The sequence below is a fragment of the Apodemus sylvaticus genome, chromosome 4 (assembly GCF_947179515.1).
Source record: "Apodemus sylvaticus chromosome 4, mApoSyl1.1, whole genome shotgun sequence".
In the NCBI taxonomy this organism is placed as follows: Eukaryota; Metazoa; Chordata; class Mammalia; order Rodentia; family Muridae; genus Apodemus; species Apodemus sylvaticus.
Genome location: NC_067475.1, coordinates 149,345,413 through 149,361,090, shown reverse-complemented (window position 1 = coordinate 149,361,090; position 15,678 = coordinate 149,345,413). Strand labels below are relative to the sequence as shown.

General features: G+C 43.1%; 1 protein-coding gene across 2 annotated transcripts in view; it reads right to left on the bottom strand.

Moving 5' to 3' along the window:
- Gyg1 (glycogenin 1) overlaps window positions 1–15,678 on the bottom strand; it is a 34,408-nt gene that overhangs the window by 5,762 nt on the left and 12,968 nt on the right. For both annotated transcript variants that reach the window (XM_052180744.1, XM_052180745.1), the window contains exon 5: window positions 9,510–9,636. In XM_052180744.1, coding sequence (XP_052036704.1) covers window positions 9,510–9,636 — 127 coding nt within the window. The remainder of the gene's footprint in view (window positions 1–9,509; window positions 9,637–15,678) is intronic.

The window sequence follows — 15,678 nt, the reverse complement described above, 5'->3', positions numbered from 1 at the left end:
ACCATCTTTCCATTCCATCCATCCTCCCCACTCTCCATCCTTAAGCAGATAGAAATCCTAATGCCCTAAATAGGTACCTATTGTATCTCAGGCACTATGTTAGCTGTGCATCCACAAAAGCCTTTGTCCATGAAGGAAGAAGGGTCACATAAAAATAACCAGTGAAAGGAAGCAAGTCAGAGCCACTAGGGCCATGATATTATGGGTTATGGGAATTCCAAGTTGGGTCTTCAAAACAGGCTTCATGTAGAAAGTAAGGATGGGGCGGTGCCTGGGAAAGATGGGCAGGATTCAAGTAATCATCTTCACACGTTCCCGTGATGGTGAGGGATTCTTTCTCAGAGATTTGTGTGTGTGTGGTTGTGTGTGGCAGAGGTGGTGACAGGAACAGCCTCATCCTAGCAGTACAAATCATGCCAGAAGATGCACATAAGGAAACACCGTCTTAGACAGTCACCTGTCCTGATGCAGCTCCCGTGCTTGAAGCCACAGCACTTTTTTTCTCCTGTATTAGCCAACCACTAATCCTACATACTGATATACTGATCTTTACATTTTTATTAGCCTGTATCACATGTACATGCCACACTGTCATAGCATGATGGCAAGGATAATTAAAATACACAGAAACAGTAGGGAGTAGCTACCCTTTCCTATGTCCTGACAGTTCACAGATGTAAGCTTTCGTGAGTCAGCTGACATATTGAAGTACAAACCCTATGCTATGTTCAGCATTTGCATTGTGTACCTCATTTAGTCTCTAAAACTATGATGTGTGCGGAGGACAGGCAAGGCTGAAAATTAAAGGCTAGTGAATGAACAGGCTGTGATTAAGCCAGGCCAGGATGAGCTATTCTGTACGGACACACTTGGGATTATCAGGCATTGTTTGATGAGTGTCACCCATTAATCTCCACCTATGGGCAGCCAATCTAAGCAGAAAAGGGAATATGTCAAGTGTAGTTGAGGATTCGGCAATACAAGTAACCAACAGGAAAATTCCATAGTGCCAAGAGTGTAAACACTGTTCTTAGAAGGATAAAGTTTATACAAAGTTTGGGGATAAAAAGGAAAATCAGAACAAGAAATGGATGGTGTGTCTCAGGTCCACAGGGAACAATGCAAGACTGTACAGAGAATCGATCATCTAATGCTCTCCTACACCTGGGACTTCAGTCTACAAACTGTGACTTCAAGCTGCATGTAGGAAAGGACAAAACACTCCAGCCAGTCTGCACAGACTGTCTGATCCCCTGTTGTGGACAGGAATGTGCATCTTATCTTCAGGTCCTCCACACAACCTCCCTGGACTTATGCTGGGGCCCATGGTCTTCCTCTTGAATGCCAACAATGGTATTTAGAGATTCCCATGGGCCAACATTTCATTGTGGTCCAGGCCATGGGATCTACATTCATGAATGTCCGTTTCCAATACTCATTAGCTAGATCACTATTACCTTTTGTAATAAAGAAAGGATCCTCTTCCTTCAAAATAACTTTACTTATTCTATTCTAACAGAGAGAGAGAGAGAAAAAAAAACCCTAAATCCAGTGGATAGTTGTTTTATAGACAAAGCAGTCCTAATTACTTAATAAGCTTGTTTAAGGTAGATGTTATTTGTCACGTTGTGGTGTCCCCCAACCATAAGTTTGCTACTGCTATGTATCATAATGTAAATATTTGATGTGTGACCACTGTGAAGGATCCCCAAGGGGTTGACCCACAGGTTGAGAAACACTGCTATAAGAAGTCTGAGCTGTGGGCAGAATTGCTCTTTTTGACCTAAGGTAAAGACTTTCTTAGATGAAGATTAGCGGGATTGTGGAAAATAGCATGGCACAATGACCAGATTTTTGCAACAAAACAAGATATAGGATTTGTGTAGCTTTCTTGAAATGCTAATTGGGGCAGACTCCTTAAGGGAAGACAAGAGGCAGCTCTTGAAGACTGAAGGAAAACACAGAAGAAGGGAGAATGATGCAAGGCTGGCTATGCCGGAATCAGGCAGTGGTTGGGGCTGGTTTCCGCCTAGGCTATGGCCGGCCACTCAGTTCTGTGCAGTAAGGACTGAGGGCTTTTACATACTTTAGTAGTTAAACTGCAACACATATAAGAGTAATAGAAATGGATAGTGGTGGAGAGCAAGAGAAAGAAAACATGAAAGATCTGGCTCCTGCACTGGTCACTAAACAGGTGGTTGGTCTGGGCCAGCCCAAGAGCTCCTGGGTGACTGAAAGCAGTGCTAAATGGGTAACAGATTGCAGTCAGGATTATCAATGAAGACAAACGTGCCAGTCTTATGTAGTCACAGCAGAAAACAATCTTTGAAATGGTGTAGGGCTACTGCAGTGTGAGGAGTGCTATCTGGGTCCCACCCAGGTCACAGACGTTAAGGTGAGCCTTCACTTCTATCACAGTATACTGGCTGCATTGCAGACCAGCCAAGGAAGCTAAAGGATTCAGCCGACAGTCTTCTATACAACAATGAAGAGCAGAAGGACTCAAACACTAGGCTAGTTTTTGTGTCCAAGGTTTCAGTTCATCTAGATTCAAGTTTCAGACTTTACCTCTACAGTATAGACATGAGGGAATGACTTAAAACATATTTTCCAGTCATGCCAGGCAGTGCTGGTGGGGAGATATGCCCAGAGACCTACTCTCTATTGCATGGCATGGGTAGGCTGTAGACACACAGAGGCCTGTGTGACACCATTGCAGTCCAGCGAAACTCAGCGCAGGAGGAGGAAGACATCCAGAAAGCCACCCACTGCCAGGTCACACGGGCAGGCTTAGACACCTAGAGTCCTGCTTGCTGCTGCACCATGCAGTGGAGGCAGATGAGGTCACACAGAGGCCAGCCAGACGTGTGGTTAGCCTGCAGTGGAAGCCATTATAATGTGCAAGTATGTGGTGGACAGACAGAAGAGAAGGAGAAGCAGAACAGTTTGAGCATTATGAAGAGAGGTGGAACTGGAGATGAGAGGGTGGAGAGGAGTTGCCAGCCTTGCCATCTGGGGCCATGGTGAACCTCCAGTCCATGTTGCCACGGAGGGCCATGCTGCAGCAGGGGTCGGTGATGATGTCTGTGGCTTATAGTACCACTAGAGACCATGGGGATAGCCCTGGTCTGGAAAGCCTCCTGGGCCATGTAGATATGCAAAAGCTACACAGAACTGATGTCACTCCTCACTGCTATAGCACTCTGGAAAGCTGGCCCCACCTCCGCTCAACAGCAGTAACATTTGGGGGAGTAGTCTGAGGTTGTAAGTGAGGGAGATCTGACCTTGCCACCAACTGCCATCAGGGAGAGTGGGCACAGGGGTTTTGCCCCCCCTTTATCACCTGCAGTAGTTGGTCGAGCTGGCCCTGCGTGTGTGAGCATAGGACATCTGGTCCAGCCCCGCACCGTATGTAGCACTTGGGAGAGTGGGCCCAGCACACGGAGTGGGCAGTACAGTGCAGCTGGCTTTGGAGGTGTGGGTACAAACGAGCTGGCCCTAGGGCCTGAGAGCAGGAGAGCTGACCCTGCCTCCTGCCACAGCACTGGGTGGCAGGCCTAGTTGGAACAGGGCTGAAGAGCTGGCCCTGGTGCCCTGGTGGTCTGGATGCAGGAAGCTGACCAACTTAGCTATTGCCAGGCCCAGGAACAGGGCTTTGAGTTGGGCTACCGCCATATCTACATTATCTGTGAACTGTTTGAATTCATGAAAGGGCCAGTTCTGCTGATCCAAAATTGCAAGATCTCTATGAGTGAAACAGGTAACAGGGAGGAGTCCCAGTGAGGATACAACAATAATGGTGTCACACAAGCCAGAGACTTTGAACCAGACCAATGACTCATTGCAATGAGCATTCAAAAGTAAGGATGTATGGACAGAGGGAAATATTATGTGTGATGGTTCATAAATGCTCACCCCAGGGAATTGCACTATTAATAGGTGTGGCCTTGTTGGAGTAGGTGTGTCACTGTGGGGATGGGATTAAATGCCCTCAACCTAGCTGCCTGGAAGCCAATAATCTCCTACCAGCCTTCAAATATAGATATAGAAGATATGGAACTCTCAGTTCCTCCTGCACCAGGCCTGCCTGGATGCTGCCATGCTCGAGCCATGATGATAATGGACTGAACCTCTGAACCTGTAAGCCAGCCCCAACTAAATGTTGTCCTTTATAAGACCTGCCTTTGTCATGGTGTCTCTTCACAGCAATAAAATCCTAAGACATTGAGACATACCATGACACACTACAGCTTCCCTGACAAGATTGTTTATCCTTTTTTTTATTTTGTTTTTTATTTTGGGGGGAGGGAGGGTGTTGCAAAGGAAGAGGGCGGATACAAGGGGACAGGGAGATGAGTGGGATTGGGGTGCATGATGTGAAACTCAAGAAGAATCAAAGTTTTAAAAATGCAAAACAAATTTTCCACCCTTTGCTCATTTGTAAAATCAAAAAGAATGATATCAAAATGAATTAAGAGTAAGGTCCTAAGTAAAAGAAAAATGCTTTCAGTCTTTCAAGACTTTCAGGTATGGAAATTTTAATCAGTAGGGTACCTGGCATGCGAGTCGTTCTGGCCTCAAGCCTTAGCAAATATACAAACAGATAAGTGAACAAATAATTTCAGCCTAAATACTAATGTGGGTGGACAGTTTACATTTTCTCCTACCTGGCAGAAAGAAGAAAAAAACCCAAACAAACAAAAAAAAACAAAAACAAAAACAAAAAAAAAAAACACCAGTGGCTAGGAAGGGGAAATAATATCCAATAATAACTCCAGCTCATGAAAGGAATAATGAGGAGGGTTCCAGACATACCCTTGGTTTATTCACAAAATTACCAACCAGGGATTTAAAAAAAAAGTTTGGTTCAATTGTTTCTAAATTATTAAGAGCCATTTATTCTGACCCAGTACGGGGATTTGTATCAGCTTGCATATATTTCTTAAAATAAGTATTCTAATTTTAACTTGATAGAATCTCTAAGGAGTCATCATCCAGATCACAAGACATAGCTTGAATGGAAGCCAGCAACAACACTGCTTATGTTAGCTGTTGAAATAATCCCTGTGACCTGATGTTACCACAAGATCAGATGGACATCGTATGGCTAGCTCAGTGGTTAGTGACACCGATGAGGCTTCAGACCCAGTGAGAGGAGAAGGAACTAATCCCAGACAACACACCCAGAAGCAACTAATCAGTCAACTTTTATATGTAATGTTCTAGGGGATACTAAGAAAGAGGAAGCAGGACTTGCATGGTATTCCTGTGGAAATGCGCCCACCCCAAAATGGAGCATGTGTTCTGTCGCGTCCTCACCCACCCATTTGCCTGTTCAGATTCACACACGTTGAGACAGCATCACAACAGCTCTTCCCCGCTAGTAATGAATACCTCTCTCCCCTCACCAAAACGGACATCTCTCACCCATTCCCATTTTGTCAGGGGCCTGGCATGATGGCTCGTGCCTGAATTCTTAGCACTTGGGAGTGAGGAGCAGAGATAAGAGGACTGTTATGAGTTTAAGGACACAGCATGAGTTACGCAATGAGTTCAAGGCCAGCTCAACCTAGTACAGATATGTTTTAAAAGTCACAAACTCAGATGCCTGTGAGATATGGTTAATTCTGCAGAGGGAGTCGTGTACCAAGTGAAGAAGGGAGGTGAAGCGCAGAAGCATTCCTGTCCCATCCTCAGATGCAGCTGTTTCACAGCTACAAACAACATGCCATGCTGTTCTCCACGCCTTGCAAGTGAACCCTCTCAATAGCATCCTAGTCAGAGCATCAGCACTCTACAGCGCTGATTGGGCCTAGTCGGTTACACTGCCTGCCAGGCCAGCACGTCTCCACAAAGTAACAGAATGCCAAGAGGACGACGACGACGACTCCTGGTGTAGCATGCCACTCTCTGCCTCGACCAGCTGATTACTCACTCAACAAATGGAGCCTGCACCCACGGGCCAGTATCCACACCCGTGCTGCCCACCCGAGTCCCCCAAGTTTCTGAGGAGGAACGGTCCTGCCTCTTCTCTGAGCACAACCTCTCCATGTGTGTTGGGACGCTCTTCCTTTTCGTCCTATCAACGGCATCACTCCCAGCTCTCTGCTTTGTCAACGGCATCCCTCCACATCCATCCCTATGGCTAGAAACAAGTAACATCTGCTTTCTTTCCCCTCTCTCCTCTATATACTCCCGCTCCTTACTAATTGCTACTTTTGTGGCTTTTGTTATGTTTGTGGACGACCCACTGAGTCTGATCGAGGCCATCTTTGTGATCATGGATTCAGAGCTATCCTCTCCAGATCACCTCAGCACGGAGTACACACCTGAAAACAAAGGCTCCCTCTTATGGTATCGCTTTTCCCTAACCCTGGCTGACGCGTGACAGGCCTGCCTTGTGCAGTCTCAGTGTGAGAACGCACAGCTGTTGTGAGTCTGTGAGTGCAGTGGCTGCACAGCACGGCCTCTCAGTGGTGGGATTGCATAAGCCTCCCTTCCCACTAGGATGTTAAAACACACTTCCTAACAACTATCCAAAGTCCTTCTTACCTCATGAAATGCAACACTCACGCTCTATAAACCTACTTGTCATATTCAACATATTCTACCAGAAGTTGGAATACTAGGTTTTATGTGAGATTAATTTTTATATTGTGGTGCTGGGATAACTCCCCTAATTTTTAAACATTGACAACTGAATTTAATAAAACTATGCATGGCACAAATGAAAGAAACTTATGTGATAAATGCAGCCTAAGGGTTGAAGATCTGTGTGAAGGGCAGGTCCTCCACTTAATCTTGTTTTGTCCTTCCATGAGCCCCTCTCCAATGGAGATGTTAAACATCACCAAGGTTCTGTCTGTGGGATCTCACTCCTGTCACCCCTTTTTGCCCATTCTGGAATACCTCTCCCAGCCGATGTGCCTCCTCAGAGGGCCTTAGACTTACGACTTCATGGCTCAAAACCATGTTAATTCCCATGAGGTCATCTTAGTTTGAACTGCATGTAATGGTAATGTTTTAAAAGTATATGTGGGTGTACACGAAGTATATATGCATACATGTCCACAGTGCATATGTGTGTGTTCACCCATGCATGTGCATGAATGACTCCCGTGAACATTTGGAGGCAACTGAAGGCTCTAGAGATATATCTTAGCAAATGGTTATACGACGTTTGAAGACAGAACCCCATTCTTTCTAGTGAAATCCCTTGCTTCACCTATCCTCCAGCTTCTCCTTCTACCTGACATATCCCATGGTCACCCATGGGAGGCAGCATGTCCCAGAGCTACTCAGGCCTAGAGACCACCAGGCTATTCCAAACACAATAGGTCTTTAATTTATAGGCTTCTCTGTAGAAAACTACGGTGGCCCAGGACAGGCTAATTTTAGTCTAAAACAATGATTCTGGCATTGATGCATTAACATAATGAAACTACCTACATCTTCTCATCCTTTCCCAGTGTAAGAAAATAGAGGGCAATTTCTATGAGGCTAGGTCTCTAGAAGAAAACAAAAACATTTTATGACAGAGGGAAGGGAAAATGAATTCTTGAATCTTGTTTCAGGATTCTTAAACAGGCAGCACTGGGGGGAGATGAGGTCTGGCTTTGAGTGATCATATCAAAGAAATAAAGAGCTAGCCCCACTGAGGGCAAGCTATGTACAGAGGCATAAGCATGTCAGCCTCTATGGCATGATCAGTGATTGATGGAACTGATCCAGAATTCTTCCATATGCCATACGCTCTACAGAAATGGCAACAACGCGAAGATCTTGCCAAAGCTAGTATCATTTGCTGCCCTAGGAAGATAAAACCACCATGGCCATTATGATCGTTTAGATCTCAAATTTTGGGAACTTCATTTAGAGTACACATGCAACAACAGGGCTCTTTGGAGATAGGGACCAACGCTCTAGCAAAGAAGTCCTTCTTTCGCAGCACTAAGACTGCTCTTCCTGCTTCTTCTGCGTTAAAAAACACAAGCTGTGCTCAAGCAAATCAAGCTGTCCAGAGACATGGGATGTGTCTGGTGTTGGCACATAAGATGGAAAGCAGATTAAACTAAGCCACAGGGAAATAGAAGCTTCATGAACACTAAGTTCATCATGTTCGGAAACCAAAGCTAAAGAGACAGCATCAGATTTGTGCCACTCCACGATGCTCATTCCAAAATACCTGCTCAGAAGAACCCAGCACCACGATCGTGCCATTAAAACTGTTTTGCTCTCACACGGCTCTTGCTTATTACACTCATTTAGTCAGTTGGATTATGGCCACTGCTTTACTATAGACAAAGTCAGCCCTAGGGGGTCAAGCTATCATGATCTGTAGGACACTGTTCAAGCTGGCTGGGCTATTTATGAGTCAATAGGATTAAAATAAACCAGATCCACAATTGCACACAAGACAGCTTGGATTTTATAATCCCAAGGACGGAGGAATGAAAAATAATATTTATGTTGTGAATGATGTCAACCCTATTCTATTTGCCTGTTGTACTGTTGAAGGGCGAAAGAATTGACTCCATGTCAGAGATGTGCCAAGGAAACACTTAGGGAAAAAACCCACAAGATACTTAAAATGCTATCTGGGGATGGTCACAGAGTCTGCCCCAAAAAGTGCTGTAAAGGAAACGTCCCTGCCACAAAAGTCTAGATATACTCATTACTGTGGTGCAGGATGTGCAGAGAGGACTTTGGATGATAAAGCAGGGATGCACATGCCACACAGGGATGGGAGAGAATAAATAGGTCAACTCCCAAAACTCTTCTATGTCCCAGCATCACCTTGACAGCAGCTCAGGAAGTCGGAATCCTCTCAGTTGAATACGAATGATTCAGAAGCTAAAGAAGAGGTCTCAAGCCTTCACAGTTTGATAAACAGCAATGAGGTGACACAGAGTTTCTAAAATGGAACTAAGTGAAGGACTTTGACTTAGTGCTCAGTGCAGGCCAGATTCCTAATTGCTTTCACAGTTACAGTTTTCAGTGCCTACAATAACCCCACAAAGACACAGAGGCAGAACAGCTCAGGCTTTAGTCCAGCATCAGTAAATAACTGGTAAGCGGGAACTTCAGGATGTGAGCTCAGTGTAGTCAGTTGTTACGTTCCCCTCCTCTTAATCACAACCGCATGCTGCTGCCTGGTCTAAGTCTGCACAAAGGCCATGAAGGGGATTGCCAATATCCTTTTTGTGAATGAGGATGACGAGGAGGAGAAAGAGGATGACGAGGAGGAGAAAGAGGACGAGGAAGAGGAAATAACAAAGTTCAGCAGTGTAGTATAGGAATCTGTTGCAGAAGGCAGCAAAATGTCTCTGGGTTACTTTCAGTAGAGAGCAGAGGATAGTATCAGACCTCTCAAAACAGCAACCAGGTTTTTACAAGAGCAAGCTTTCCTCAAAATCACTCAGCTATTATTTTCCTCCAAAGGACGATGACATGAAAGCCCACTCCCCCTCTTCTGTCCATAAGCAACAGCAGTTAAACTTTGTACTTACGCTTTAAATGCCGGGAGGTAGGAGTATATTGAAATGCTGCTTAGGTTATACACAAATGGCAGGTGTTTTGTGATATCTGTCGTTGCCCAGCCACTAAAATATGTATTCAATAGGCCCTGGTCCCCACCTGAAAGGAAACACACAAACAGCATTATGGTTTATAAACCTCTAAGGCAATTCAGGAATTTTATAGAAATGTATGGGAAGCTTAAAATATATACTAATTCTCGTTTTAAGCAATACATTTCAAGTCATATTCTTTAGGACATTCTTGGCGTGAATGGCTATTTTTTTCTGGTTTATGTTCAACAAACACTTAAGGGGCAGGAACTATGGCGCCAGTGGGAATAAGACACGGGTCACTGTCTTCACAAGGGTCCTGAATGTGATAGCAGATGCAGATACTAACAAGTTAAAGTCAATAAAAATGGGCAGAGTTGGGTGAGGGTACAGAAGCAGAAGGGACAAGTGTTACAGGGATTCATGGGTATGACTCAGAGAGGGTTGCCCAGGCAAAGCTGTGCTTGATCTGAGACCTGAAGTCTACTGGGTGGGGGGCACTTGACAAATTCAGGAGAGATGAGCCCAGAAGGGGATCTGGACAGGGCAGAAACAGCACACACTCAGCACACCTTAGCCAGGACTGTGACAAACCATCAGGGGTGTGCTGCTGACCTGGTCCCTGGCCAAGTACTGGTCAATCATGTCTATATATCCATGAAATTGTAAAGGACCCTTCAGGACCTAGACTCCGTGTCTGTCTTGGAGAGTGAAGACACACTATTCATTTTACAGGAAAATAAGCTGGGCATGGTAGCCTTTCCCTGTACTCTCAGCTCTTTGCCTCTAATTCCCCAATTGGGGAAGCTAAGATAGAAGAATTCCTAAGGTCTGCCTACCTGGGTCACATAGTGAATTCCAGAGCAGTCTAGGCTATAGAGTAAGATCCTGTCTCAAAAACAAACAAGAAACAAAGCAGAGGAGACAAATGATCTAAAAAGCAAAGCGCCTGTCCTAAGCCCTAAATAAACATTTAAGAAAAACTATCTCCAAACATGATCTTCATTTGAGCCCAGGAGTTTTCTATTTTAGCCCCTGAGAGTTCAGAAAACATGCTTAATGTCAGAATCTTGAGTAGACACATGGAGTGTGTGGGGTGGGGGAGACACTGTGTGTGTGTGTGCGTGTGTGTGTGTGTGTGTGTTTGTGTGATGCGGGAGACACATGGGGCCTGTGTGTGTGTGTGTGTGGTATGGAGAGACACAGGGTGACTATGTGTGTGGTGAAGTGATAGAGCAAATGAGTATACTTCAAGAGTGAGGCTAGCATCTGAGTATTTCAATCCTGTCCTGGGTCTGCTTTGTGTAAAGATCCAGTGTTTTTTTTCACCATTCAAAAAATCCAATCAATTCTCTTATCTGTGCTATTTGGTTTCCTTTGGACCAGAAGGTTTTAAAACTATAGATATTTGTGTAACTTGAAGAAAAAATAGCAAGGTTGGAGCTTTGTATTTAACATCCAAACGTACCTGGTTCCTACTGTGTATATTCTATTCTTCCCAAATACCATCTGTCCAACTGACAGATGAATGGTATTCATTGAGTAAACATCTGTGGAGAAAGTGTTCTGTTTGCAGAGCCTCTGACAGGTCCCATTTCTCAATGAACAATTGACATGAAAATCAGAAATGGAATAGAATATGCTTCACTGTTTCAAAGATACAATAAAGTGAATGGTTATGATCCCCAAATGTACACATTGAAACCCTAATCTCCAAGAGGATATTAGATCCAAGATTGCATCGATGTCATAACAGAGTTGTCTAGGAGGCTCTCCACTCCTCCATGATCTCAGGTTACGGCAAAAAGATGGTGTGGGAGAGCAGAATGCTGGCTTCCTATGACAATCTGCCTTCATCTTGACCTTGGCCTTCCTAGTCTCTAGAACTAATAAATCCCTGCCATGCATATGCCCCTGGTCAAAAGCATCCCTAAACTCTATGGTGAAAGATCAGTACAAAAGATGGTCTTATCTGTATGGACCAACATATATTCTGAAGCATAAGCTAGTAAAACTCAAACAGTAAACCATTCTGAAACTTACTTTGAGTTTTCCAAAGATCATCTATATGGGTGATACAGAAATTAATGGCCAAAGACAGGGGTCTACAGTCTAATTTTCTTTTCTATATAGTTACCAAAACAAATACTGAGGAAATGATAACAGCATTTTTTTTTTTTATATTAAAGGGCAGAACTAGAAATAACCTAGTGCCATTCAACAGGTACATAAATATAACCATAATTAGCAAGTCACTCAGGACAAAGGAGAAAACTACTCATGCAAAGGACTTGGGTCAATCTCAAGAGAAATACTGCTGAGTGAAAGCCAGAATGGTTCCAATTATATAAACTCTTTGGAGTGGTAAAACCATAGAGGACATATTTGCAGCCCCCAAGAACAGGAGAGAGGAGGCTGTGGCTGTAAAGTGTATCATGAGGGGCCTGTTCTGTTCTTGACTATGGTAGTGGGCACAGCAAAGTATACATGCAATAAAATTGAATAGATCACATCCATATAGACAGACACATCAACGCATAAGTAAAACTGGTGAAATCAAATAATCTCGGTGGGCTGAATCAATGTGAAATTTCTTATTTTTGCATTATACTATAGTTATATAAGATGTTGCCACTGAGGGAGATGAATGAGGGCTCTAGAGAATCTCTACTATTTCTTACAGCAGCACATGATTCTACAATTCACTCAAAATAAAAAATAATGTAAATAAGATATAGCAACGTAAAAGTTAAGAAGGGTCAATGTAATTAAAATGCAAAATACAGTAAGAAACTGTTGGGCATTTTGATCCTAAATTACACAGGACGAAAAATTTGGCTTTTTTTTTTTTTTTTTTTTTTTTTTTTTGGTGCTCATCATTGTTATCCTCTTAGATATCAGAATGTCATAGATATAAAGTATTTACTGTTCCTGAATAAATGCAAAATCCTTTAAGATATTTAAGAATCTCCACAGCAGAAAAGGTGAAATAACATCATGCCATAGACGGATAGTAAATAAATGTACTAATCATTCATAATCACGATTATGCCATTAAAACCAACATAAAGACCATTTGTCCACTGTGTATTATAAAGACACAGAGCTGGCATACATGAGATATAAACATATAAGAATAAAAATGAAAGCAATATTAGGGGATTAGTGCTATAGATGTTTCTCTTTAATTTTTCCTTATTTTATTTTTGTAATTCAAAAATATGAATCCAAGACAGTAGGAATGAGAATTGTCCTAAGACCTTTCTAAGCACTCTTTAGGTGTTCTTATTATCAACAGAAAAGTATACATGTAGATGATAAAACATCTTATTAGTAAAACTCTACATATCCAGTTTAGGAGCATGGATGTTACCAACTGTGTTCTGTGTTCTCTGTGAGGGCACACACATCCAATCTCATCCCCCCCCCATAACTATTTTATTTATAATAATAAATAAAATTCACAATTGTCTTACTACATCTGTATACCCAGACAATATAAGCAGTAGCTCTTATTCTGAACTTTAGGAAACCACTTACTTGTCTGGAGCACCGGTTTTGTTTGTTGGCAGACCTAGGGATGGAACCCAGAACCTTGTGCTTGCTGGAAAAACATTCCACCACTGAGATACATCCTCAGCTACATTCTACTGTCTTTTTATGGAACATTATATGACCCTTAATAGCTGTCTCCTGGGAAGCTCTGACAGTGCCTGACAAATATAGAAGTTGATGCTCACAGCCAACTAATGGGACTGAGCACAGGGTCCCCAGTGAAGGAGCTAGAGAAAGGACCCAAGGAGTTGAAGGGGTTTGCAGCCCCAAAGGAAGAACAACAACATGAACCAACCAGTACCACCCCCCCCCCCCCCTTTAAGAGCGCTCAGAGACTAAACCACCAACCAAAGAGTATACAGGGGACCCATGGCTCCAGGTTACTTTTTTTTTTTTTTACATTGCAAATGATTTCCCCTTTTCTGGGTCCCCAGTCCCTGCAAGTCCCATAAGGCCTCTTCCATCCCCCTATTCTTCCATCCACCCCTTCCCACTTCCCTGTTCTGGAAGGCTCCAGGTACTTAAGTAGCAGAGGATGGCTTTGTTGGACATCAAAGGGAGGAGAAGCCCTTGGTCCTGTGAAGGCTTGATGCCCCAGTGTAGGGGATGCCAGGACAGGAAGGTGGAAGTGGGTGGGTTGGTGAGCAGGGGGTGGGGGGATGAGATAGGGGGGTTTTCAGAGGGGAAATGAGGAAAGGGGATAATATTTGAAATGTAAATAAAGCAAATATCTAATTACAAAAACAGTAGAGGACAAGGTGGGGGTGGGGGGGTGTGGGGGGGAAGCAATGCTTAAAATGAATATTGGCTATGTATAGAAAGCATCCAAAAAATTGAATCTCACAGAGGCCTGACTAGAACTCCTCATTTGCAAGTCAAAACAATGTGAGCTTGGGAAAGGGGAGTCAGAGCTGCTTGCCTAGGGCAGCCCCAAGCTGGTAGCCTCTGGTCATGAAAGGCTGTTTCCGCTTACTGTCAGCCCTCCCCCAAACATTCCTAGCTCATTAGCTGAAGGAAGACAGAAGGGCCTTGAGGCACCAGGAAATAGTAAAGAGGCAATAAAGTTGTCAGGGTGAACCAGAGGTGTACCGTAAGTAATGTACATCAAGCTAGCAAACCAGATGTGCTCAGTAAGTACTGGGACTACTGACTCCATCATATAACTACAACAACTCACTGTTTATCCCAAAACAGTAAATTAAAAATGGAATTGAGTACTATCTAGTGTTCTCACAGGGACCCAAGTAGGTCAGGCTGGCCAAGGTCACTTACTTTCTTACAGTCAAGGAAACCGTAGATGTCTATTCTCCCTGTCTCCTCCTAGAAAGTGCTGTGGTTTCAGGTGTGTGGCACCACACTGCCACCAGACAATGCTCTTACTTCAGCAGTCTGGAGAGCCCAGTCATCTTTTATCAAACACATAGTTAACATTTCAGTAAGGTAGATACATAAAGGTTAGAAAGATCTGCATGTAGTGGCAATAAGACTGTCTTTTTCTTTTGAAATATTGTTTAGATCTGAAAAATATTTTTAGAACTATGAAGATCACTGTTCAAAGCAGAGTGTGCATACAGGTACACACGTATCACAAAACACACAAAGATGCAATGAAGACTGCTGAATTTCTACTACCAAAAAAAATATAATAATCAAGGATTTTATCCAGTACTTTTTAGTCAGACTTAGAGGCATCTTGACTTAATCTTGTAGGTTAAAGAATTTTTAATCTCAGTCATCTCAGGACAGACAGATGAGATTTTTAAGTGTTGCATCCATTGATATAGTAAATCTTAAAAGGAGTCTAAATCTTTGTCTAAAAGACTGTGGACCAGTGCTCTTCAACTTGTGTGTGTGTGTGTGTGTGTGTGTCATTGTCACAAGAGGAAGGTAAATGTCAATTCTAGATTAAACAAGAAACCCAGTATCTCTTCCATAGAGTATTTTTACCATTTAGTAGACTCCAATTGCAGTAGCATAGTTCTTACCAACAGCTTGATAGAAATGCAGAATGTTGAATCTCACCCCAGTCCTACAGAATCAGAATCCATTTTCATCCCCATTAAAACATAAAGTTTCATGTTTGGTATATGTATAATTTATAATATGTATCGTATAATGATAAGTGAGAAGGTCCAGCTCCCAAAGGGCTCCTAATTAGGAAGGAGGGCAAAGGGGCAATATTAAGGAAATAATTTCCAACTATTATCAGTCACGCACTGAAAATGACATTAAACTTAAATCGCTGAAGCTATCTTTTACATTATATCTGGAAGATACCATCACTGCTGCACACAGAAGCAGGCCGAAGATTACCAAAAGACAGGTAATACTGCGCTGGGGACAGTGGAGATGGGACTTTTACCTCTAGAGTAATGAGGTTTACTAAGCATCAGTGGATTAACCCTACATGGCTTAGGGAAATCCAGGCACTTGGCCCAGGCATTCCTGCATTTCACGGTCTTTAATCCATTTAAACCAAGAACAACTAACTTAACACTCCACATCATACAGGTCTTTTCACTTACCAAAAAAGGATTCTTAATGACAGTTATAC